The sequence below is a fragment of the Pelecanus crispus genome, chromosome 1 (assembly GCF_030463565.1).
Source record: "Pelecanus crispus isolate bPelCri1 chromosome 1, bPelCri1.pri, whole genome shotgun sequence".
Classification (NCBI taxonomy): domain Eukaryota; kingdom Metazoa; phylum Chordata; class Aves; order Pelecaniformes; family Pelecanidae; genus Pelecanus; species Pelecanus crispus.
Genome location: NC_134643.1, coordinates 68,779,880 through 68,807,527, shown reverse-complemented (window position 1 = coordinate 68,807,527; position 27,648 = coordinate 68,779,880). Strand labels below are relative to the sequence as shown.

General features: G+C 39.4%; 1 protein-coding gene across 2 annotated transcripts in view; it reads right to left on the bottom strand.

Moving 5' to 3' along the window:
• The window catches only part of IPO8 (importin 8), a 45,191-nt gene extending 18,271 nt beyond the window's left edge, over positions 1-26,920 (bottom strand). Inside the window, exons 1-13 of one of the 2 annotated variants that reach the window (XM_075710827.1) lie at positions 26,822-26,920; positions 18,076-18,157; positions 15,780-15,936; positions 13,391-13,549; positions 12,282-12,438; positions 11,127-11,216; positions 10,210-10,304; positions 9,550-9,634; positions 6,849-6,983; positions 5,896-5,995; positions 4,165-4,241; positions 2,774-2,890; positions 385-474 (exon numbers count right to left, since the gene is read on the bottom strand). In XM_075710827.1, coding sequence (XP_075566942.1) covers positions 385-474; positions 2,774-2,890; positions 4,165-4,241; positions 5,896-5,995; positions 6,849-6,983; positions 9,550-9,634; positions 10,210-10,304; positions 11,127-11,216; positions 12,282-12,438; positions 13,391-13,549; positions 15,780-15,936; positions 18,076-18,157; positions 26,822-26,905 — 1,428 coding nt within the window. In that variant the 5' untranslated portion in view covers positions 26,906-26,920. The remainder of the gene's footprint in view (positions 1-384; positions 475-2,773; positions 2,891-4,164; positions 4,242-5,895; positions 5,996-6,848; positions 6,984-9,549; positions 9,635-10,209; positions 10,305-11,126; positions 11,217-12,281; positions 12,439-13,390; positions 13,550-15,779; positions 15,937-18,075; positions 18,158-26,821) is intronic. The other variant, XM_075710835.1, reaches the window with a different exon arrangement.
• Positions 26,921-27,648: the final 728 nt, after the last annotated feature.

Below are 27,648 nucleotides of genomic sequence, written 5' to 3'. Positions count from 1 at the left end.
GGGCATTCAGGGATTTTCTTCAAGCTACACTCAAACTGACATTATCTCTTCTGTGGAAATCCTACCTATTCTTCACAGCCATCCAGCCACTCTAGTTACTGAGATCTGCTAATGCAAAATGGTCTCAAAAGGGCCACAGCCACTGCTCAAATGCTCCAGTCTGATCGAAGAGGCAAACAATAATACAACACAGACCTTCCATCAATTCATTTAACTGACAAATCTTTTTTTAAATCAAAATGCTGAAAAATTACTGTACAAGGTCGTTATTTCAAATTTTACTATGCATTTGCTTTATTTCTTTCATTAGCATTCAGAATAAAGTCAAACTGCAAAGGAAAGAATCATGGTAAATACTGAAGTTGGTATAACTGGTGAACTTACTCTCGCTCTGAGGTACCCCAGGTTAGACATGAACAATGGAAATACGTGATTCTGTAACATCAGCTCCATTTGATCCTTGAAGACACTCTTCTGTTGGTATAAATAAAGATTCATTTTGGAGACCATTCATTTTACATACTTCATTCTAGCCAGTAATCCATTTCAACCACCAACCATGGGGAATACACTGGTTTGTCTATATAATAAAGGTATTCTCTCATGAAGAGATCTGGATCTTGTACCTTGAAGTGAACAAACCTCATAAGCATAGTAAGCTCAAAGCCAGATAAGTGAAAGAACTGCACATATAATATTCAACTCTACGTTATTCGTTACAATACTGTAAACTAGAATTTTCATTTTCTTGAAAGCAATTGGTTCCAGCTGATTTTTCTTAAAAATTAATGAGGATCAATAACCTAGTACCTCCATTCTTCCTACAAAGGAGTACATACATACCTGAAGATAAATATAAGCTTAGTATGAAACAGACCTGAGTTTCAAATGACCCGCTGTTACTATAAGCATCAAAACTAATTATTTTACACACTACAGCATAACTCACATCTTTTTCTCGTGCTTATTAATGGACTAAGATAATTCCTTTGTGATAGAAAACTCTTTGGCTGGAGAAGGATATTCAATGAAAATTATGCCTCATTATTCCAACCTTGGCAAATCCCAAGATATTCACAGGAATCCAGGACCACCAGCACAGAGACATGGGACTTTCCTAGCACCTATAACTCCAGGATACTAGAAAAGATATATGCCAGGGACTGTGTTACCATCTGAAGGAGTGATTCAGTGGCTAAGATACAAAGAGGGTGAAAGGGGACATTCAATACAAAATGTATCTTAGGTGATCACACTTCTACTTCACCAATGCATACACCATTTTTTCCCCCCACTGATTCCCCAACCTTTCAGAGAGGCAGATGAAGAACTAAGCAGAGAAAAAACACAGAGAAGGGAAAAGAATTTTCTCTTGTGCACACAGGTCAGAGGTTTGCATGCATTTAAACTGGAGCTGCTGTGGCGAGCCAGGTGGCTATGGCAGGGTCATTGTGTCTACAAGCTCCTTAGAATCGATATCTCAGTCAGCTCACCAGCCAGAAAGCACTTACAAATCAAGTATTTTATGCAGAAACAGTTCACGGAATTTTTCAATCTGCCAAATCCCAAACACAAGAAATTCAGAGTTGAGAGGAGTCTGCAGTGTTCGGGGATTATTACTTTTTTATAAAGTATACTATAACCTCATGTTTCAAGACTGAAAATTTCAAATAGGAGCAGTACACTGGAATAAATCCCTTTTTTTCCTCAGGACAGAGATAAATGGGTTTAGAAACCCCCAGTCAATATGAAAGTCTCCTCACAACACAACCAACGTCTTCCTCTTTCACTGTTATACTCCAGCACCAGGGAGGGCATTTACAATCCAACACAATCTACACAAATTCTGCAAAAGTTACTGATGTTTCAGGATTTCAGATCAGATCATGGATTGGTACATTGCTAAAAAACAGATGGTAAATGTTGGTAAGATGTTGCTCGTAACCTGAAGACACATCCTGCACAGAGAGACAACTCACATAAAATAAAATAACTTTTAAACGGAAACCTCCAGCACAAGGCTACCATTCTAATGCTAAAAGTGATAACTTTTTGGCAGTTACTTTTGACATGGAAAGAGGGCATACTTTGCACTCCACCATCTACAAAAGCGTAAGGGAAACTGTAATCAATATTACATTAGGGAGCAACAGTGTGGATTAAATGTGTATACAAATTCCAGACAAATACTCAAAATTCTGAAGATACTGTCTATAAAAATGCAGGAAGGATAGAAACTCTGTGCTCCTTCCAGTTATTTTCAAAACTCCCAACTGGCTGATGAAATAAGACTTAAAGCCACACGCTGCAGGGTAAGAAAGCTGGAAAGCTAGAGAAAACATTCCTGTAACATGTTAAGTAAACATTTTTCTGGAACCAGAAGCAGCCCACAATAGCACAGGCTGTTGCGGTGTTTGCTAAAGAATCATAGGCAATGTTATTGATGGAGTGCATGTTCGCTTTTTTAACACCCTTCCATTTTACTAGTAAAGCAGGAGAGGACCAAGGGACTGTTCTGTAGCAAACAAACAGAGCTTTGGAGAAGCTTTGAGAAGAAAAATCTGCCTATAAAATGGGAATATAAAAAACAGGAAGGAATGTTAATATTTTTAAAGAAATAAACCCTCAGATTCTTATTGCACAGTGCAATCTGTCTACAGACTTTATAAATATGACTAAGGGTTAGCCATACTTTATAAGCTAAGACTTTTTTATTGAAAATGGCAGTTGATAATAAGAATTACAAACCTTTTTCACTTCTTTACCCACTTACCTTCAGTAAAATATCTGCTAGGGATCCTATAACATGCAAAGCTCCATCTTTTTTCCTTGGATCAATGTTTGGCTCTGTCAGAATCTGGTAGCAATATGCCATCATTTTTGGTAATACCTATGCAAGACAGAGAACACACAATCTCCTTTTGTAAAATTATTTTAATAGCATTGTTTAAGTTAAAAAATTCATATGACTTTAAGTAGAAATTTTATCTTCGCCAAAGCAACTGTGAGATACTATGTGTAGCATCTTTCCATGATCAAAATTTTTCCTTTTTCAACTTTTCAGCCAAACTTGTCAAAATTAAATTAATCTCCTTGAAATTTCACATTAGCAATAGTGCATAAGGTATTTCTGTTGTTGTCCTGAGGCAAACCAAAAAAAGCGATGAAAAGGCAAGAGGCTCAAACAGTACCTCACCCATTTTTTTCCCTTAGCTTCTTTTCTGGCTTGTCTCACACATATATAAATACATATGCATGTGTACATATATGTATGAACATATACATATTCAAGAACAGCTTGGACTAAAACCTCATAAATTTATTTTAATCTATTGATTTTGGCAGTAACTTCTGAAGTTGACTAGACTTAGAAAGGTTTCTTGGCAAAACCAATTGTTTAACGTCATTTCCACACCCATTATATGCTTTTCAAATATTATGACATTTTGATGGTCTCAGTACAAATTATGAAAATCAGAAGGTCAGTGGGCAAGGACTGTTTTGACAATAAAGAAGTAGAAAGGTCATAGGCTATTCCACCTGACGTAAAGACTACGCTCTTCTCTGAAAATCCATCTGGAAACAGAGCTCCATGTTTACTGGATGTTAAAATGGTACCCAGAAAAAAGTTCGCAGCTTTAGCAAACTGACATGTGCTTTCCAGGGCTTGGCTGAGTACTTTTGCACAGATGACTCTAAGTATAGAAAGATCTACAGAAAAGTTATGTCCTCATTTAAAGAGCAGCTGTATGAAATTGGTTTCATTCTTGCTAATTTCGTTGCTGTCAACAGGATTTTAAACAGCATCAGTGAAAATTAATAAGGATCAGGTTCACTTTTCCCCCTGCTACAGTTTGGGAAGCTCAGAACAGCCATGACAGAGGCTGTTAGTAAACCTGGGAAAATACCAGTACATCTATTCCAACTCAGTTCATATCCAGCAGGTTAATTTTAAAGCTGCAAGAGGAATCCACTTATTTATTTATTTATACATACACACATGTTTTAATTCTCCGAAAACTGACAGCACTCAGCCAGGAAAGCATTTGACTATGCATTAGCAAGTAGATTTTTCAAGACTAGCTTCCTGTAGCATCTTCAAATTTAAGGGAAAATGACATTATTAAGGAAACTTCAAATAATTAAAACCCACTAGTTCCATACCTCTTTTCTTTTCTTCGCAGCAGTATAAAGAAGATTCTGTGCTGCTGTTGTAGTGGATGCGTAATCTTCAAATACATCTAACAAATAAAAAAAAAGGGAAAAAAATATTTCCTTTTCTGAATGACATAATAATACAATACCATCTTGTTTGCGGGATACCACAAAATCAGGGCGAATATGTAACTTCAAAACTATTGACACGGTTGTCTTCACGGTTAAAGAGTCAGACCCAAGCTTATGTCACAGAGCACATGAAAGCATTTACTTCTTGCCTTCCAAATCTACTGACCACTCATCATTCCCTTTATTAGGAATGCATTATTTATTCATTAATTCTTTTGAGACCATGTATTTAAGGGATGAAAAATCCTGACTTTTTTTTTTTTAATTAAAACCACTACAGGAAGAACAACAATACATTCCAGTACCATCTGTATACCATATGTACACATTTTTGGCTTGATTTTATTAAAGCCTCATGGGAAACTTTTTGTACATAAAAACTACTTGGATCTGGGGTAGTTTTAAATCTGCTGAAAGTTGAAGCTTCTTAGCTTCATTTATTACAAGTAAACCTCCTTTAATCCTATTGAAAATATAATTTATATCTTGAAAAAAAAAAATCTGTGCTGCCAAACATGTTCTAATCCAAACATCCCTACACAAATTAAATTAAATAAAAAGATCTAAAAAGGTAACCTTAAAATGTGGTTAAAATTACACACTAACTTTTCCTGAGAACTTGAAGATAAAACATGATTAAGAAATGCTACCAGACTACTGGAATTCTTGTTCCAAACCCAAATGTGCCTCACTAAACTTCCATTTAATGTACTTTGATGCCTTTTTTTTTTTTTACCTTCCACAATAGAAGTTAAATCTGTATTTAACTGCCTTACACAGAAAGAAATGAATTCATGTACCAAAAATCAGCAATGTATTTGTACCACAGTGATCAACACTGTATCGTGATTAATTCTTTGCATAACAACTCTCCAAGATTTTTAATTATTCTATGAACATTTAAATTCTGTTTTCACATATGCTAATCCCACATCAACAAATTAACAATGCCCAAATGCTACCCATCTCTGTGGTGCCTGGCTTACTGGAGTTTTCCAGCTAAATTTGCTATATTTTTAAAGTACCCTTCTCTTTTTCAATGACATGACTCTTTTGATAAAAGTAGTTATTCATAATATGGCCCTATGTGGTATTCCCAAGATTTTGCACTGTAACTTTTGAAAGAATACATATATCTAACTATCTTACAATTTAGTAATAATAATTGGCAAAAAAATGCTGAAGACATTAACAATTTTCAATAGGGAAAGAGCAAGTCAGGCCTCTTCTGGTCAAAGTGAGAGCTGCAAGAACTTGTAGCCAGCTGGCACATCTGCAATCCAGGATTCTGAAACTGGCATTAAAAAGTGAGCAACCCTGTGTATTTGGGCTCACTGAGCACGTGAAGTAGAAAAAAAAAAAAAAAACCACCATAAAAACATTAAGAGAATCACTTAGTTTAAAGCTACCAGCCAAATGGCCAAAACTCACTTGATCTGCCTTCTTCTTTTAACTACAGATTGGTGAGATTTAAGAAACAATTTTCTTCTTCCTATTGTTCAGCACACTGGGGAAGACAGAGACATTACAGTGGCCATGCTGTTAATTGGGCCTATAGTGTACAGTTATGATGAAAGGAGAAAATAAATGTTAAACACAAACATTTACCAAATTTCATGCGGATATATTCATAGGGATCCTCTTGCCAGAGCTCTTCATCCTCATCTTTGTAGCACATTAGAGAGAATATCACTTCTTCTGTTATACTCTAGTATTAGAGAAGTCAAATACACTTAAGGACACATAAAATAAAATTCCAGTACGGCTTCCCCCCACTTTGCACTAATTTACTAGACCTACTTTTCTGAAGAGTAAAATTCTTTTAACAAGTGCTCTTTTATTTTGGCTAACAGAAATAAACTTAGAATATAGATACTGCACTTTTGCAACAGTCCCAGACAGCAGTAATTATATAATCTAATCTAACTTTATAATAATACAGTACCATGCACAAAATATTCTTCAGGACACAGTCTATAAATAGCAGAACATTGCATTCTGCAGAAGTATCTCACCAATGCAACACTTAACATGAGAATAGATTTCAGAGTCCTTCCTCTTAACAGTCATGGGATTAACTAACTACAGTGGGGGAGCTTATGATATGAAAAAATAAAAGCATGAAAATCACTTTTCACTTGTTCTTAGTTCATTTATAAAACATGTCATTAAAACAGAGTTCAGTTCCTCATAGTTCATGTTCTCTTTGCCCACTATCTTTGCACTACAATCAATTATGAATTTCCAAATCTATAGACAATTCTGAACACTAGCAACTAATAAAAGCCAGAACATTATGACCGTCTGGCAGACTTCAAAAATAAAAATAAAGAAGTTATGGAATAGAATCTTTAATTGAGTTAACAATATCTGCAATAAAAGGTAGTCATAATACTGAAAAAAACCAACCACATTCATGTAGAAATGCTATTTTTTGCCCAGATTGATTGCTGCATGAAAGATTGAAACCTTCTTTAAAACTGCAAAACTGGTGGAGCTTTTTGGTTTTTTTAATCACTCTGATGACATGCAGTGTTTACGACAGGGTTTTATGCACTGACCTGTATGTGTGGCTTCATTTGCTTCCATGTTACAGAGTGAATAACCCCTTGGTTCAGATAATTTAACGTTTGCTGAAGAACACGTGGCGCAACATAGTCTTTTTGCCTGTATTGGTCTAAGATTCTTAAGAGAACCTAAAGAAATGACAAATTGATGTTTTTAAATGAAGACTGAAAATTCTCTCATGCATAGACATGCAGTGCACCTCTTCAGTGAATGTACATGGACAAATTAATTAGTTTTACAGCAGAGGTTCTAGTGTTAGTAATCACCAAAATGCCTTTGATAAAAAAATCAGACATCATTTAAATATTAAGGATCTAGTCCTGCAAGCATTTACATGCATGTCTACCTTTACTACTAGCCCCACCATGTGATCACTTGTGATTGTAAACCAAAGATATACTTCAATATTCACAGGCTCATAGTTTACACAGGCCTCAGCAAAATTTGGAATAGATAAGGAAAAGGCACAGTGAGATTTTCAAACTGGTTGGCTTCTAAATCTGTTAGTGGTGTCTGTGTTCATTTTTTTAAGGACAGGCCCCTAAAGACAACAAATTACTTTGGAAGAACAGTGATAAGAATAGAAATACTAAACTAGAAAAGAAAAATAGGTTAACACCTAAATCTGTGAATCAGAGGAGATGAAAACCCCTTAACTTACCTATTGTAACCATCAGATAGTATCGCCTAGCATGCTATCACAACGTCTATCACACAAAGCTTCCTTAATATAGAGGCTTGCTCTACTGAGAAAAACCTACAGCCACTACTCTGCACTAATGGCAGATGAACTATTAAGTGTTTATAAGTGTAAAGAATTGGCATGTATATGAATAACAATAAAAACCAAGGGCAATGCATTACAAAATATTACGTCATATATTTTCAGAAGGACAATTCCGATGCATAATTTTTCACAAAATTATAATAAATCTTATTTTGAACATAACTCCTTCATTAGGAGTACTAAGTCTGATCTTAAGTCTTTTATACAATACGCTCCTTGGGCAAGAATCGTCTTTATCTCATATGGACTCTAGCACGATGTCAGCACTTAACAACTGATGAATAAGTAATGAAGGCTTAGTAATGTAATATTCACAATAAAATTCTTACTAACTCTGCAAGGAAACATGACAAATCAGCATTTAAGAGCCAGAAATGGAAGAAATGTACAGATTGTCCAGTTCATTTACCTTGAAAGCTAAACTGCTCCCTCTGCTACATAGCCCAATCTCTTAACAGACAACTTTCAGTATTTTGAATGACAACTGTCCATGGGAGTCTATTTGTCCACTCAGGAGTTAAACATTGTAAGTTTAGAATAAATATTAGACTGTTTCCCTTTTCTTTCCATTTAATGGTTACAGTTTTACCACAACCATTCCTCTCTTTAGTTCTTAACATTTACATACTTACACAGAATTAATACGCTGATGGATAAACTATTCTGTTATCAAACTGGATGGAGAAAAGTAATTTTGTTTTGCAGACAATCCTGATATTTTGAAATCTAGTTTAGATTTGACTTAAGTGACAACAACAGCCTGGCACCCTGCATCAAAGACATGGAAATTTAAACTGTATGAAGCCTGCAAATGCCATGTTGGGGATATTTCATCTGGCAGCATGCTGAGGAGCCACATATTCTGGAAATACATATTATCCAAACACTTGTCACTTGAAAAACAGCATTCCCAGGTGTTTTCACGGTTTACAGGCCAAAGGGAATCAAGAGCCCAGAATCATGAGCAGGAGAGCATACTGCATTCTCCTGGCTTCTTACACAAGCCTGTTTGGAATATGTAACCCAAAAGCCTGGACACCCAAGAGCTTTAGCTGAGCCAAAAGCCTGGGAACTACTGCTCCTAATCATCTAGTAGTATGGCAGGCTGAATGAGAAACAGGAGGAGCTGTGCCAAAAACATCTGAGCCTGGGAGCCAGCACTCTCAGGGCTTTCAGGCACCCAATTGCTATAGCCATTCCACCAAAACAGGAAGATGCTGAAAGCCTGGAAGCCCACTTTCCCAGGGGCCCACAGTTGAGCTGGCAGAAAAACCACAGAAAACTCTGACAGGAACTGCCTCTCTTCTGTGCAACTTTCTCAGAACTGAACTGTCTCCACAACACCATGCTCATCACAAATAATTAGCATTCCCCAACAAAAATAATTTCCTTGCAAACTGTGAAGTTATGCTGTATTTTCATAAAATATGCTTTCCAGGTATGAAATAACACTTATTGCTGTTCTCCAGACACTTTCTAATCTGCTTATATCTTCCTGAAATAAAACAGTATCATTGGATTACTGTGCCTAAGTTATTGGTAGCAAGAGCACTTACTAAAGACTGGCCTGAAAATATGACCTTCTATGACATGAGGCCTCTGCTTCAATAGTTTTTTCTCTCAGCTATATCTATAATGTTTATACATGATGATAATGCCGTTTTATCAGCACTCACCTTTTCTGAGAATTTTCCTGCAGAGCTTTTTGAATTGCTGAAAATTTGTGTTATTATACCTCAGTTGTATGGCACTGAGTTCTAAAGAACGTCTCAATCACTAAAAGAAGAACCTGCCTGACTCTGTTCATTTTTGTTTAATGAATGAACTTCAATACAAGTACACTGTTGAAAACAATACATTTGTTCAGTCAAAATGATCTAATTCAGAAACAAATGAACTGTACTTACCTGTTGTATGCCCACAGCATAGGTTTTTAAAAAAAACTCTGAGAATTCAAAGTATTCTTTAGTTACATTTCCAGGACTTCCATACCTTTAAAAAGAAGAGGACACAGATATTTACACTGGGAGAAGTCTACTGTGTCAGGAAAACACAGTACTTTCTAAAACACAAAGGACCCTGAGTAGTCTTCCATCCCCAAAGGAATCTTTTCCCACAGGTTCCTTCTAAGCTATTATTTCCCACATAATGTCCCACTTCCCTTTTCTTTTCTTAGATTCTCATGAGGTACAATACTATAGTCAAGTAAATATAGCCACCTTTTTGTCACAAACTCTGTAACTTCCATGTTTACGGATTTCTTTTCAGATCTTCCCCTGCCTTTATATTTGAGAATATAAGCACTTGTAGCTGGATGTAATGAAAAAAAAAAAAATTCAAGATGTACTTTTCCTGTGGGGCTAGCCTCTTGCTAGATTTTTCTTAGTGAAAAATCATTTCACTAAGAGCTCAGACCAGTGGCCGTGTCATGCAAGGCAGAGGACAGCAGCAGGAATACCTCTTCAGTGACCATAAGCTGTTAAATCAACTAAACTGGCCTGTCTAATTGCACCTCAAGTAATGTTAAAGATTTGTAACCCCAACTGAGTTTTTAATCAGTTTGTTACCGTTCAAAAAGACGAGCTACAATATGCAATGCCCACTTCTTGCATTTCCACCACACCAGCTCCGGTCTGTCATCTTCATCAATTTGCAAAGTCTCCTATAAATAAATACATTTATTTTAAATTAGCTGTGTGTATTGTTGAGAGAAATGATGCTTTAAACATTCCTTGCTGAGTAAACTAATGTAAATGCACAGCATCGACTAAAGCTTTGGTTCTGTGAACAGTTATATAACATTCAGGAACTTTCAAATATCTTAATTAGTCAATATAACTGCATATGTGCAATACTTGTACAATGCCTGTACTTTAATTTATATATTTATAAATTGCATAATAAAAATCATGCATATTTAGAAAACAGAAACTCTCACATATATTTGAATACTACACACTGGTGTGCACTCTGGCTTAAAAATTAAGCATGATACTAACTCCTCCAAAGATATACACCCTAACCATATACTAATGCAAAAGCTATTAAAACAATGTTAAGGTTGTGAAATAAATTTCTAAAGAACTTAGGAAATGCCAGTTAATGTTGTATACACACAAACAAGAATTTAATTACTGTTTTTATTTTGTTCTTCAAGAAATATGAAGGATGGATGAAACAAAAAGAGGAATGAAGACAAATGATGGGTTTGTGATGAGCTTTTGATTCTTGTTTGAGAGAAACTGGCTAAAATATTTGAAACTTCCAAAATATCCCAGATTGGAGTTTACGACCTCAGACAATGTAATTCTGACAGTTTACATGGTGTTCCTACGTTTCTGTCAGAAACACCACTTATTCCAAGGATAAGAATCTTAAATAGATGACACCTTAAAAAAAAGGAACTCTTAGAAAACATTCACACTGACTGTTCCTCAAATGCCAACAAACAAGTATCAGAGGTCTTTACAAAACTAAAACTTACCGGAGGTACATTTCTATCAATGATAGTACGGAAGATCTCCATCCACTGAGTCATAGTCTGGTTATTCACCAACTGGAGTGGCAGTGCATACTGAAATAAGAAAAAAAAAAAAAACCACATAGGCATGAAATACTAATTTTCTGAGAAAGGTAGAAAACATTTCTACAGTAGTTACATTCTGAGGAAGATGAGGTTTTAAGTAAAATTAAAACTAATTAGGTTAGGTATCAATACTACTCAAATTGCATCCTTCTTGGTACAATTTACAGAGGAATTTCTGAGCAGACACCATTTGAGGAAAGTTCCTTGCTCTGAGAACTTGCCAATTCTTTTTATTTTTCCCTCTTCTTCACAATAGCCCAGCTGACTTTTAGGGACCACGGCAGTAGCTATACTACAGGGCTTGGGTAAACCAATAACAGTTCAGTAAGTGAAATGTACTCCTAATTACTACCTAGGTACTATCTAGTAAATCTGACTTCTCTACAAAATCCACAGCAAAGTGACAATATTCAGGCAAGCTATTTAAAAATAAAATAGGATTCTGGGATCTTTTTAATCCTCCCCCCATCTAATAACAAACTATTTTATCTTTTTAACCCCCAGTAAGAATTTTCAGGCTGCCCCTTATGTAGGATCTTGTTTTGTTTCTCATTCTCTAAAAGTACTTCCTCACCAAACTCATCCCTGTAAAAGCCAGACTCATGTCTCTAAAATGCATGTGCCTTGATAAATAATTTCTGCCAGACCTTCAGAAGATGAGAAATGCCACCTACTGAAGGGCACTATTTGACAATTACACTACAATATGCACTACTGACACTTTCAGAGGCCAACCAGCACAGTCTAGATACCCATACAGTTTATATTAGGTTATGTGTGACTTTATAAACATAGGAACATTTCTCCAGTAAGCTTATAGACAGGATGTGCAGAAGTACCTAGGTTCATTAAAAATTTAATCTGGAGGATCATGTGACCAGTTTTTAAGTAGAAAAATCTATAAAGATCATATTTTTATAAAAGCTGTTTATTGTACATGACTTTTCCCATCCAAACTGGTATTCTTATTCAATCACACCCGTGAGTATACTTAAGGGGGTCATTGTGCCCAGCAAAGTAAAAGTTTCGGCTTTCCTCTACACAGATGCCAACCTGAACAAGAGCATAGAAGATTTTTAAGATTTGTTTCTGAAGCAGTACAGAGTAATGGGAGTTATCAGGCAGAAGCTGGATCATCTGCTGCTGAATCCGAGGCAAAAATATTTGCATTGCTGCTATGAGAGGATCTCGCTCCTCTGCTTTTTTGTATCTGCAAAGGAAACAAAAACGTTGGTCCAGGATCTACACACTGGAGATTCTAATGCCTATTCCCCACCAGCAATTTCATTCCTGTACCCTAAAAAAAAAAAATTAATATCTAGCACTCGCTCATTCACTCTCCCCTCCTCTAGCACCCATCTCAACAATTTCTCTAACCTATAAACAGAGAAATGAAAAACAACAAATGGTATCTCATACAAATGCAGCTATTGGGAGGAAGAACTAATGTTCTTTACTACTGAATTGTCAGCTCAGGGGAGCAGAGACTTGAATTTCTCTGACATTTGTACCAATGCCAAACTCAAGTTGGGTGCTGAACAAAAATAGGAGTGAACAGCAATTGAAAGGGAAAGAAATTCTCGTTTTGAAAAGATTCTTTCTTTCTTCATTTACATGTATTTTGTGTGGTTTATACATATGTTTCTAACAGATAATTTTTTTAAAAAATGAGTGAGAGAGCACACTACACTTCTCCAAATTTATGCTTTGTTTGATTTAGACTATCAGAAGGATGGTACAGGTAATGATATGCAATAGGAGTATATGACAATGACAGTACTGTATTCATGACATAGAAGTAGAAAATAATTTGCACTCATATATCCAGCATTTGGGGAATCTTCAAACAAAACAAGTTATAAACATTTAAGAAATTTTTCACAGATGTGTTAAATCAGATCAAAAGTACAAAGCCTCAAGAAAAAAATGTCAGTAAATTCATACAGATTATTGCTGGCATCTCTGCTTTCAATTCACTGATGATATAAAGATGATGAATACTTTTAATTTATTTGCAGGAAGGGAAGCATATGACAATTACTAACTTCCATTTTCTATCTGATTTCCTTGTAGAACTGCCAGTGCTCTTAAGAATGTCATTCTCTGTAATCAGGTGAGACTAAAAGTACTGATTCCTCATCTACTGATGGACATCAACTTACTCATAAGTCTTCACCAGCTGATACAGGCACAGGAGGCTCCCAAGCCAACTCCCACTGTTCTGAGACTGCAAGTAGTAGCCTATCTTGTCTACCACGGCTGTCCAATGGCCGGGAAAGTCATGTTTAATGATAGCACGGAGGCACATTGTCAGCTGAGCTCTATGGCAGGAGGGAAAAAAGAAATACATTGTAAGTAAATAAGATCATGGCATAGTGTTTAATATTAAAGGATAGATCCCAACTCTTGGTTTATAGGCCACAATATACATATTACATAAGTATCATACATATTTTGACAGCACTGAAAGAGTTCTTGGAAGTGGCAGAGGAAAAGCAAGAAAAAAAAACATCACGGGATTCAACTTTAAGGAAGAAACTAATTTCAGAACATTGTAGTTACTTTACTTTTCTCCCTTCCTCCTCCCTCTCCACAACCATCAGGCAGTATTTTGAAAACAATTAACTGCTCACAAAACCAGCTAGCTTTGTACTTTGAAAACGAATGTTTATACTTCTACATGCTTATGAGGCTGAAAGCAACCACAAAACACAAATTTGTACATTTTTATTAAACAATATAGACTTGTGTTATGATCCAAGCCAGAGGTTCCTCATGAAATTACAATTTTCCTGGGATCTTCTAGAGCAGCACTTCTCAACCTCCAAAGCATATGGCAGAGCCAATTAGGTAAAAACATCTTACCATTCCTGTCCCTCCACACACTTTTAGATGCCACTCACAATGGTGAGGCAAGACAGGATCGTTAATTGACTAAAATTGAGGTGTGACTAGAAAAGCTGAGAGGCACTGAACTGGAAGCTGTAAATAAATACTCTTGGCTCTACTAAGCAAAAAAAAAAAAACAGTCTGCAGAAAATATTGGTTCTTCTATATTTAGTTTTCCTTGGGTATTCTCTTGCAGTCTATTACATAAGGAGCCACTATTACAAAGCAGTTCAGTAAGGGGCCCTCCACCTACTGATCCTTTTAGCTTCGTACAAACTTACCTTCCCCCTCAACCCTTTGGAGTCTGTGCTCCTTGCTGATTTGGTTCTTCCTCCCCCCTTATTCTCACAAGCAAACAGTGAAAAATATCAGTATTACAGCATCACACTAGTTCCGGTACAGTTTCTTTGACTTTTTTAACCTCTGACAAATCTACAAGTTTAACCAGTATTTAGAAACCCTCTACTTTATTCCAGGTGATTGTCCCGGGGTTTTCAACAATCCTTTTAGATGTAAATTGTCATTGTAACATCAGGGCATTTTGAATATCAGGTTATGAAATGATGCCTGAACTAGTTTGCAAAAAAACTCCTCAAACTTCCATTATTTTGTGTTCTCTTGTGTAAACTTAGCCTTGGTATTTATGACATGATGGCAGGGGGAACTACATGCCTTTATTACCTTATCACAGAAACAACACAAGCTTTCTTACCGTGTAGAACAACCTTGGCAAGGAGCAACTATCTCTTTCAGTGGGGATTCTAGACATCTGTGTCAGAGCATGTTAGAAAAGCTGAACTGGAAACAATGTTTTAGTTCATTTTCCTGTCTCAGTGCAGGATCTAAGCAGTCCTGGCAGGTGTTTGTCTAATCTATTCATAAAGACCTACAGTGACAGTAATGCTATAGCAGCCTAATGCATTCTGGTGTTTCTGTTTTTTTTTTTTTTCTTTTAAAAGTGTTTTCTCTAATCCTAATTTCAATCTATAGACAATCATTCCTCCTCTGGATACAACTATTGACAAAAAAAGACATCTTTGGGCACCTATCTGGTGGAGAGGAGGTGAAGAGGAAGATTTTCTTCTGTTTTTCAAACATGAACATCTATACACTACAGCCTAATCCCACCCTATCAGCCTCACTCTAATTATAGTGGTGAGTTTGTGAATCTTAACTATTCTTCCAGCAAAAACAGAATAGCATTTCTTCATTCTTTTAACATCTTAAACCCAAGAATGCTAACACACATTTAAATACTGGGATTACACATAAAAATTGCAAAAGTAATTGAGAAAAGGGCTACTATGAAAAAAAAAAGATCTTGGGCAGTATTTCTCTGAATGGGTAATTCTGTATTGCAGATAGCCATCTATACTATCTGCTCTGAATCAGCCAAACAGACAGGCTGCCACTACAGCAAGTGTTAGAAGACACTTTAAACTACACCATAAGAGGACAAATCACATCACAGAGCTCTTAGCCAGGTTAATACATTTCTGAAAAACAAGTGCAAATAAATATGGTAAAATTGATTATTGTTACATTTTCAAAAGAAGTACTTGCTTCATCTCCCAAGAAATTGAGATCCTCACATTAACTACATCCGTACTGGTAGGTCTGAAAACTTGAGCTATAGAAATACCTCTACACAATATCAGGTACCTCACTAAGTCAGGAGAACGAATTATTCCTTCTACAATGTTATCACGAATCTGCTGACGATCATTTTCATGAATGTTGAATGGAAATACTGCTTCACCAGGAGGCGGTTCACGGTCCGGCCAGTACTGTGTCACCATATTCTTCAGGTAAATGGCAGCTAAGTATAAACATTGGGGAAATAATAGTTTAATTCTAACACATCTCCATGTTACTCTGTGCTCAACACATAGTTGAAAGTAGAACAAAGAGTTGAAAAGACGACTGAAAACCACTGCATGAGTTCCTAACAACTACAGGCACTAAGCACAGCTGAGTCAGAAAACCATTTTTTTTATGATTCCACACAAGATCAGGCTCAAGTGCCTGGTCCTAAAAAAACCAGGATAGGATTTCAGTCAGCTCCTATTGGGGTACATTCTTTATTATAGCAGTCTTCCATATGGACATAATATTCCACCGTTCTAAACAAGCAAACAAAAATCTACTTATCTGCATTTTTACTCATCCCTAAAACAACTACTCAAGCTCAGCAAGTGAAGTTTTGGAAGGCTCGTGTAAACAAATCATTGCGCATGCAGATGGGACACTCTGCTTGGGGAAATGCCCAGTACGAAACTGGCACGTGGCCTACCTTCTATTCGGACAGAAATGTTTGTTGTGAATTCCCTAAGCTTTATCTCACTATTAGGATTTCCCATAATCCCTCAGAATTGTTCCCTTCTGTCTCACATGAAAAACCATGAAAAATAAAGTTAATCTTCAACTGAAAATAAAGCAACGTTTATGCCTCAGTACTAAAATGCCTGTAGGCATTCTTTAGGAAACATAGGAAATATGGTGTAAGACATTAAAGGAATGTTCTTAATAAACTCTTACCCCTGTGCTATTTTGGTTGATTACTAGCTAGGGTTTCAAAGTAGAAATAAGATATCCTTGGGCACAATAATTTTTCTTGGTGATGACAAATTATGAAGTATGAAAACATATCGTTTGTAAAATATTTCATAGGAGCAAGAGGAAAAACAGTTCTTTGTCTATGACGTGCCAGAATATTCAGACAAGAAACCGGTCCAGAAAGACCAGCCCAGGACTTTAATTTACTTTGTCCATAGGTCTTGTTGTTATACAAATTCTTGGCTTTTAAAAAATTCCTAGGGAAATCTGATGACTTACAAATGTAATTTAAATGTGCTTTTCTATTTTATACCCCTACTCTGTAAAAATTTTTTTTAAAAAAGAAAATTTACAAAATTTAAAAAATTTAAAAAGTTATGTTCTACATACCCAGGTTTTTTTTTCCTGGAATGATACTGAAATGAGAGATTAATTTATAAAAATGACCTTATGAAATCTAGATTAAGCATCAAACTTTACTACAGAATGGTTTAACAATGCCATTCAAAGTTGGATTATCTTTGAAAAAATACAGGCCAGCATGACAAACAGCATATATCAGCATGCCCCAACGCACTCAGGGGATTAATAGGATCTGTGCAAAAAAAACCCAACAGTGCTTCTAAGGGAAATGCTGTTCCATAGGATAAAAACAGAGCTGTGAACAAACCGGTACTCATCAATTTCTTGAAAAAGCTGAATATTTTCTTTATCTGTCAAAAATACTGTATAGGAGTAGTTAAAATAGATTATGAGAATTTAGAATCTGATCTTACACAAATGTATACCCTAAAGTTAACTGCATCATCATACCCAACTGACACACACAGTGGGCAATCTTTCTAGACCTGCTCAGACTATAAATTCGTAACTTACCAGTGATGTGACTTTCCTTCATATCTACTTTTGTGAGCGGACACCATAGATAGTGACTAAGCATATGTGGCTACCCTTGACCTAGGGAACTATTGGGTTTTTTTATTTTTCAGAAACTTTCATTTTTTCCAGGAAAAGGCATTCAAACAGAGAAACGTATTCAGATGAGAACCACTTTTTTTTTTTTTTTTTTAAATTCCCACTTGTCTTGGCATCACTACTTCTTCACCACCAGAAGAAAGAATAAGGCTCCCTAAGTACTCAGTTTTGAGCAGAAATCATTCGCTTTTCATAGCAGTATCACAGCAATCCAGTAGGGATCACTACAAACACATAAGCAGGACTCTACACTATACCCATGATTTTATCTGACCCTCATGGAGGAAAGGAACAGCAAAGATAGATCCTTTGCATTTTCACATTCAGGACAAACGTGAGTTTACATCACAACGGCTCAATCCTCTGTTGAAATAACTAACAGACTGACTTTCTACTGAAACAAAATTAAACAAGGAATTCATCTCACCTGCTTGGCGCACTGGAAATTCAACTTGATCTGATACTATGATTTGCAGTAGACTTGGAGCAAAATTGATGATCTTATAGGACTGAAATACATACAAAACATAGTTAGCAAATCACTATGTTTAAAGAAGACTGTATTACCAAAAGCTGAATAAGAAATACAAACTAAGGATTTTGCAATGTTCTTTGACTCTTCTCATGAAGTATGAAAGCTTTTAGCACTTGGATTTACCCAGATGTGCGGCAATCCAAATAATTACTTGTAAAAGCCGAGCATATAACGGCACGTGGGTGGAATAAGGAATGTGACAAGGCTCTCTATTAGAGATTAGTGATAATGAATATTTAAATAATTCTGAGAATGCATAATGCAAAGCACTACAGATCTGTCTTTGAATTATTTAACTTAGCCTCATAAGTCAAAGGGATATTGACATGTTTCATCAATACATACCATTTATTTACACAATAGATTGTGGTATAATAGCAATACTGAATTTTGAAGAGATTAAGAAAACCATTTAAAATTATTTTCAAGTGTAAACAGCATCTGCACTAGTCATATATTATAAAGCTATCTTTTAATGGACTAGATGTATAATGAATCTTAAAAGAAAAATAAAAACTGGAGAAGCACAGTGGAATAACTATTTTTAATTAAAATCATGCGTAGACAGATAACATTTCAAAACCCACAGCCTTCCTGGGAACTTTACAAACACTACATCAGCCACGCAGCTAAGAATTTCAAAGAGAAAACAATGCTCACTGAACTTCTGAGCAAAGCATGCCAGATTTAAAAGATGTGAAAATCTGATAGCATTATACTGCTGTCATTCAACAGGGGTCCTCCAACGTGAAGAATTGTTGACTCAGCATGGTGCAGTTACTGCTAAGCCTTGGCAACATCAGTAGTTACTAGTAGGTCAGATCTTTCATCACTTAGATCCATGTGCTTTATGTTCAGAGAGAGACATTTCTTGGGGCTAGATGGCAGAAGCTTTCTTTATTTCACCTTTTATAGTATTTCTTTCCAGCTAGATTGTGCCCAGCAGTTCTGTGGTTGTTTCCAGAGCTGTGCTTTAAGTACAAGTATACCACATCCTGCTGTAAACTTTGCCTCATTTGAAAGCTGTGAAGTAAGAGGTACGTTCTGCTCTTCATGCACCCAGCTCCTTGATCTAACATTTCCATAATGAGGTAAACTTACATTGCTTTCATGATGCCCAAGTGTACCAGCTGCACCACAATGCTATTATTCAACAATTTTACGAAATCACTTAACTTTCTGGCCCTCATTTTACTGATTATAATGATAGTGTAATTCTAACCTACTCTGTGCTCAGAGACTCATTTGATGTTTATAGAGTAATCTCAGATCTCAGATAAAAGCAGTAATGGCAAATGAAAAGCATACTCTCCTGCAACTCCCTTCCCTATAAACTTTAATTATCCATAAGCAATGCTCCAAATAAAGTAAAAGCTGTAACAGACAGCACAATAACTCCATTTATCTATGGACACAGTGAAATACCAGCTTTCAACATCAATTGGTTGAAGCGTACCGGATTCCAAAGATCACCTTTTAATCGAGTATACTGGAGTCCAAAGCTTGTCCTTCAGACACTACCAGACAGAATCTGTACAATGTTGGTGGGTTCTGACCCACAGGGCTGCAGCAGCCTGCAGCAGCCTCCAGCACTCAACACCCAACTCCCAGGGAGATAAGGAAAGCATAAGGAATCCCAGCAGCACAGAAAAGCAAAAATGTGCGTGAACTCTAATGGTATTTTTAATTCTAAATAGTGCCAATATGCTGTCCTTAGACCCAGTCTACGAGCAGCTTTTACTACTAAAAACACGTTGATTAAGAATGCTACCTTTTGGGGGTTGTTTTGCTGTTGGTAGGTCTTTTTCCTGCAGTAATCCTACCAGTACGACATTTAGTGTGGACACAGTGACAGTATAAATTACTTCCCTTTTTCTGTGCAAACAGCTTTTCCTGAACCTACATTAAAGTCACCGCTACTCCAGGAAGCTTTCTTGGTACCACTTGTGCTGGCACATAACTGCTATCCCTGAAGTTTTGCCAGGATATATACATACATGGTTATTTGGCCTGCAGAGTGAATCCTCTCAGCAAGCACCTGGAGTGATAAAAGACACGTTACACAGAAGGTATGCACAGTGTCTCAGAGGGGGCCCCATCCCTACCAGCACACTGCTGTGAGGACTTCCTTACGCTTCATGTACTGACAACCCTAAAAAGATCAAGCTCCCACTAAATCCTTCTACTCCATACTATTATCATTACCTTTATATCATGACTTTGAACAATGCCCTAGTTTCCTCATTTCATCCCATAATTCACATTTTTACATAGCTTCCTTTTCTACTCATCATCAGAAACACGAACACTGCAAATATCAACGGAGATTGTGTGCCCATTTTAGAAGCAAGACACCCGCTTCTGTTGTATTTGCAAAGCTCAAATACCATCCTGCTCACTTGTGCAGCAACAAGCCTGGTCAGGAAAACTACATACTGCTTGCAATTTTTGGAACAGAGGACTTTTTAAAAAGCTGCATGCAGCAACATTTTTCCTATACCAGCACATTCTCGTTGGTTTAGTTGTCATGCTAATTGTGATCTTGGGATGCACCCTTCCCTGCCTTGCTCAGGAAAGGATACAACAGGCTCCTGGATACCAGCAAGCACAGCTGTACGTACCACACAAGCAGGTGCAGAGCAATTGTCAGGTGTGCAGTGTGTAAATGGAAGACAAGGAAGAGACTCTGGAGCTGAATGAGTTCAGCAAGAGTTATTTGTATCGTTACAGCTGCACCTGAACTTTTACAAAGGGAGAGAAGGAATATCATCAGTCCCAGGAAAGGAATGGAAAGCTAGCCGCTGATTTTGAAGAGCCATGCCCAGGAGCCGCAGGGAGGCACCAGATGGCTGAAAAAGACCTTCAGTGCAACTCCCATAACACAGCACGCTGCTTTGTGCAGTTTGTGAATAATTACATTGCCTTGAATTCACATTGTGGTGATTTGGTAGAACTTTCTATGAAGGTGCTGATCAACGGGGGCATACGTTTACTTTGAAGGAGAAAGTTCAAGTTTTTAAAACATGAACTTTCACTGAGTACTTCTAAAGAACAATGACTATTTTAAAGCTGTGTTAAACATGTACTGACTACTCTTGCATCAAGCACAGATCACAGCATTTATGCTAAAACCAAACCTCATTTAATTTCCATTGGGATTAAGAGGATGCAATGTGCAAGGCTAGCCGCTAAACTAGAAGAGGTACACAGCACTGGTAAGATACAATGTTATTTTATCTTAAAGTGGAGTAAATTTACAGCAATGACCAAGGAGATGCACACGTCCACATGCATCTTGTTCGACCTGTGTCCACTGTCTCAGGATCTGTGCACTGCAGCTGCATAGCTTTCTGCACTCTGTCCTTTCACCTCTGGCCTAACATGCAGTCTTCCCCGCCACAGCATCACAGCTCCACTCTTCAAAACGTCAGAGAACACACCAATTTTTTGCCTATTTCCTCTTCCATTTGATTAGGCATAGAACAGACACCCAAGAAAGCCTCAGGTGGGCCACTGAAAAACAGCAAGATGAACACTGTTATATGTAAAGGGCTATAACACTAGGAGACATAAGCTGGAAAAATACATAAAAGTTTCTCCAAATGGATCCTACTGAAGCAAATACTTTTCACATCTAACATTCAGATTTGGCTCCCAGGTTATCATGCACTATATACTACTAAACTCATTTCAGTAAGTATAATTCTTTAGTGTCTTGCTTGCTGTCACATTTAAAGCCCACAGCAAGCAACTGCTCCATAATCACAGTTGTCAGGAAGCTTCCCACTGCAGTGATAGCAACCACAGCAGCGCCGAGTGCAGAATGGCACAGGAAGGTGCTTCTTCTTCTGCAGAACAACAGGACAATCTAGGACAGGAGAATGGACGTGGAAAACTGGAGCCTTCTTTCAGGTTCTGCAAGTGAAGCCAAGACCATCCTTCTCTGCCAGCAGTAAACCACACCTCTTTCTCCGTACCTCTGAATCCAAGTATGGCACATAAAAATTGCTGGAAAATCAAGGCACTACATCTTTGTTTGCAAAGATAAACACACAGAAAAAAAACCTGTACCTTGTATATATATGCAATTAATTGTTTATAAAGATTATTTTAAGGCTTTCATGCATTTGATTTGAATGCTCAACTATCTGGTTTACTAAGTTTTGTTTTCTGTTTGCTGTGCACTGAAAATGTGTTACTTAGAAACTCCATCAGTATTTGTCATCCTTGGGAATATTTCTGCAGTTGGTAATAGTATTTTCCCTCTTGGGTTTTACACTGACAGTCACAGACAGGTTGTTAAAACAAACTAGAACTTCAAAAGACACTTTCTTCTTTCCCTGTCCACATGCAAAGCCATCGTTTCGGGAGGGGAAAATGCACAGTGTTTTCACACACAGTGAAAATAAACATGTGTGAAAACCTACCTGAGCTTCTTTCCTCTGTGGGTTCTGCTGCCAAACTTGTCCACTCTCAGACTCCACTTTCACAGCACTTCTAACCATGCAATTCAACTTCCTCATCAAACTGGCCTTCAATACAAATACCTGAGATTCCTTCCTCTAGGTAACATGAGGTGCTCATTGTCACTTTCAGAGTGGCCTTAAGATCCCTGCCTACTACTGAAGGCAGCCCAACAAAGATGTGGAAGATATGGAAGGAAGCCCAACTTTATTCTGGACTCTTCTGCATTTGGGCAATATTCTCCCACTTCTTTCTCTTCTTCCAGTACTGCTTCTCAGTTCCCACTAAAGCAAAATTCTGCAGCCTTTTCAATATTTAAACAAACAGCTGTATTTCTGCAATTGTGTTCTTCTTTTCCCCTTTGTTACAGGCCAAAGAAATGCATTACAGCAGGCTGAGCCAATGAAGATTAACACATGAAAATTGTATGGTAATCCTATCTGAACTGGAATCAGAGATGACTTTGTATGTTCCCATAATCAGACAGCACATTCCACAACACTGCAAGAACTGGCACATGAAAGCAGTATTTTCTCATTTAAAAAAAAAAAAAAAAAAAAAATTAAAACCAGCGAAAGCTCCTGAAGTCCATGAGACAGACCTAACAAGAGTAACAGCCTAGAACAGATATCAAAGAAAGGTGCACAGAAATTGAATATCTTTCTTGGTATAATAATTGACTGTTCGAATAGATAGAGTGTGATTGATAAATATGATGCCAAGGTGCACACTGACTATGATGTGAGAGAGCTGAAGAAAAAAAATGAGGGGGAAAAAAATGAAAGAAAAAGAGGGGGATGGAAGGATGTGTACACTTAGAAAATCAACAGGCTAAAAGGGAAATGACAGCAGCTACATGATAGAGATTACTGACCTGGCAGGAAATCACTGTTCTAGTTTATCAAGAATCACATTTCAGACAAATCCCACACTTACATTTGTGTTCAGGTCACTGACAGAAGTGAAGTTTGTTGATGACTCAGAAGCAGCACGCATCACCCAAGGAGAAAGATCAGAAAAATCTTACAAAGAACTGAAGGATCTTTGGAACTGCAGCAACAAAAATGGAGTGGGGTAATAGGGCAAAGTACACGGTCACGCACTCAAGGATAATAGGAATTTCTCCTAAAAGCTTGAGGTTTCTTAGTGAGGAACAACCACAGGATAAAAGGACCTCAGTATATTAAATGATAAGAAACATCTTCGTGTTGGACACAAAGAAGATAATTGTAGTTTTAACGAGGCATTAGTGGCATTGAGCATGAGACTTTCTGGAATGCTGCAAACACAAATGACCAGATTGCACAAGAAAGACTATTCAAAGGGACACAAGTGCGGAGAAGAGCTGTGCTCTCCCATTATTAGATTTCATAAATTCAGTTTTATGGTAAGGTAAAGCAAATACAGCCTGTTGAGGCCAGGAAAACAGGCCAGTAAGGATCAGCCTTTGACAAACATGTCAGAGCAGGTATGAAGAAACCTATTCTACTTAAGAAGTAAGACTGGCACAAATGGATATAAATGGACCATAAATTAATTTAGGCTGGAAACCAACACTTGTTCCTAGCTACGGGAGGAAGAAAATTCACAAACAGGCTTCTAATAGATATAATAAGGCAGGGGGAGGGGAATGGTGAGGAAAAAAGGAATCTTGATTCCATTTCTGAATGCCATTAGATGATAATCCAGAAGGCAGACAGCAACTTCATTGATTTAGCTCTATCTTTACACAGGTGCAGAACATACAGAAGAGAAAGAGGCATTTTCAAACATGCTGGGACTTTTTACAGGTAGGCAAGCTTTCGTTCATTTTAGCTCCATTCCCCACACTCTACACTGTAAGCAAATTATGGAGTTGGGACTGTTATGATACTGTTCTAAAGGACTCTCTGTATTGGTACAAGCAATGAGGTGCTGACAGAGAGGTGCTATATTGGTGGACTAGCAGAATTTATACTCTCTGGGAAGCTCCTGTCACTACCGGGATTCAAACCTGAAAGCAAATGTATACCGCAGGCGGGCTAACACAAAGAGAAGTTTCACCTCACTACCCGTTAGCGTGCATCAGGAGCAGCATCACTTTAACTAGTGCACAGAATAAAGGCAACCCCTGTTCTGTTTGGTCAAGTGTGGTATTACCGCTTCAAGTACTTATTGTTGGAGGGTGTTCTGTTTGGTTGGTGGATTGGTTCCTTTGCCAGAACAAGATAAAAGCTAGAACAGCATCTGGATTCCACCACTTGCAGGAACACAGCTACATGCCAACGCTATCATTAGATACATGGGAGTCTGACATGTCTCTTTGAAGTCTTGCTTCAAAAGCACTGAAAGGCTTCAAGATGTCAAAGGCCCACGTTAATCGACATTCCTCAGGAGCACTTTTGTTCCACTCATCCAAAGAGTCATGTCAAACCCAGCACCGCATCGGTACATTATGTCAGTCAGATACATCATGCTTCATTTAGTAACAGGAAGCCTACACAATAATAGGTATGTCTTAATTTCAAGATTCATTCTTTATAATAGGTAGAAAAGAGAAAATATGTCAGTTAATTTAAATAAAAATCTGTATCTCAACCTGTTCTCCATAAATATACTTGCACTCCTGAATCTAAAACCTCTGTCTTTCGTGAGAACTGCATTATCCATCACTTAAAACATTTTACAGGTCTCAATCTTAAAACGCTTTCAAAACTTTCCCTGAGCTTCACGGTACTTATTGGTGATGTTAAAACGACAGCGTTAGGAGCAGGACACAGGAATCCAGACAGCTGCCTCTTTGTTCTGAGCCTGCCAAACATGCAGCAGTTTATTATTGTAGTTTTGATTCCTGCACAACAGGCTGCTGACAAATATTTATAATTTCCCCCTCAGTCCTTAATAGTAGGGATAAAAATAGGTACTGATGAATTTTTAAAGTAACTATGCCAAATAAAGAAAAAAAGGTTTGCATTTCTATCTAACTATCCACAATAGCATTCTCAATGTCCAGCACTTAATCCACTGATTTACTAAAGGAACTTGCCAACTGTTAAAGCAAGGATTAACTATAGCTAATTCAGAAGGAGTTTTAAATTGCCTAAATAGAAAATTAAGCCGGAGCAGCAATTCTGAAGTAGCAGTAATTCCTGACAGCCAATCCTCATTGACCGCTTCGTTAACACACCAAGGCAACTGAAAAATCCAAGTCCTCCAATAAGACTGAATATTCCATCGAAGTATAGAGGTTAAAGCTTTATTAATGCTGTGCAAGGGAACGTTCTCTTTTTTTTCAAGTGTCCAAATTGAGATTGTAGTCAGAGTTTTGATTCAGCGCATACTGCCGCTCCATTAACTGTGGGATGCTGCGATAAATACTACCCACAAAAATCTGATGTGCCTTTCTCAAAGTTTTACTTGGCACGCTGCTGAACGGGACAAAATGAATCCGTGAGAGGCACTGCTATCTATCATCTGTAAGAGGGAGAGAGAGATCCGAGCCGAGCGCGGCTCAATGTCACGCCTTCCAGCACCGAACACCGAGCCTTAGTGCTCCGGCCACGCCGAGGATTAGATCGCCGCACCTCGCTTCGGTACGCCCTGCTCCCCGGGTGGCAAAATTAAGGGCAAAAATCGAGGGAGGGCAGCGATGCCCCCCGGCAGCCGGGCACCTACGGCGCGGCTCAGGGGCCGCCGGGCCGCGCTCCGCGCCCGCCACCCGGGGGCTCCGAGAGCCGGCCGGCGGCCCAGCGGCAGACCCCGCCCCGGGGGTCCCGGCAGCCGGAGCCGGGCGGCCCTGCCTCCCGCTGCCAGGCCGCCCCTGCCCGGCCCTGCGGCCGAGCGCCCAGGCCGGCGGCGCGGCGGGGCGGCCGCTGACAGCCGGCGCGGAAGGGCCCGCTCCGCTGGGGGATGCCGCCGCCGCCGCCGCCGGCCCCGCTTCCCGCTGCGGCCGGCGCAGGCGGAGGGCAGCGGCGCCGGGACCCCCGCCCCACAGCCCCTCGCCGCGGAGCGGGCGGGCCCGGCCCGGCTCGGAGGAGGGGGCGCACCCCGACCCCCCCCCCCCCAACCCCCGCCCCTGCCGGCGGGGCCGGGCGGCCCCGTGCCGCGCGGCGGCCGGGGTGAGGCGAGGCGCGGCGGGGCGGGGGCGGGGCAGGCGGCCGGCGGGTCCCGGCCCGGGGCCGTCTGCCCCCCTCACCTGATTGAGCTCGTTCTCGGCGGCGATGCGCAGCTTGGGGTCTATGGTGCCCTTCAGAGCCTGGATGATCCTGTTGGGATCCATCTTCCCCTTCCCTCGCCGGCAGGCAGCGCTTCCCCGGGGGCAGGAGGAGGCAGAGGAGGAGCCGCCGCCGCCGCTAGCGCCGCCGCCCCCCCCGTGCCACAGTCACAGGCTCGTGTCCCCCACCCCCCCCGGTCCCTCTCCAGAGCCATTCACCGGTTTGCGACAGCTGGGTATCGGGAAACGGGCACTGCTTTACGGCCGCAGCGCCTCCTTCTGGCTTCGTGCAGAGGTCGCCGAGAGGTGGCCGCCATCTTCTTGTACGGATGACAGTCAGCCGGGATGGCTCGCAGTGGGCGGGGCCAGGGCGCGGTTTCCCGGCCGTAGCGCCGTGGGGGCGGCCATGTCGGGTACGGAGCGCAGCCTGCGGAGCCCGCCGCGCCTCGCACCCTGGGGGAGAGAGCGGCCGGCGGCGCGGAGGCCGCTGTCCTCACGGTGCGTGTGCGGCCGCCGGCTCCTCTGCTGCAGCCTCGGCATCCAGGGACGCCTGCCCCCTGCTCCATCCCTGCAGGCGCCAACAGGAGGGCTCGTCTGGTAGCGAACCATCGCCGTCATGGCGGTGGAGGGGAAGCCGGGCCCTGCGGCACAGGACCCCGTCAGGGAGCAGGCCCGGGCAGCCGCGGCAGCGAGGGGACGGCTGGGGTAGGGACAGCTAGGCCAGGGGACGCTGGGGCCCAGTCTACAGCCGCCACTGCTGCGGTTGTGTTGAGGTACCTCCGTCCATCGCTGCTTGGTGGCCTCTTCTG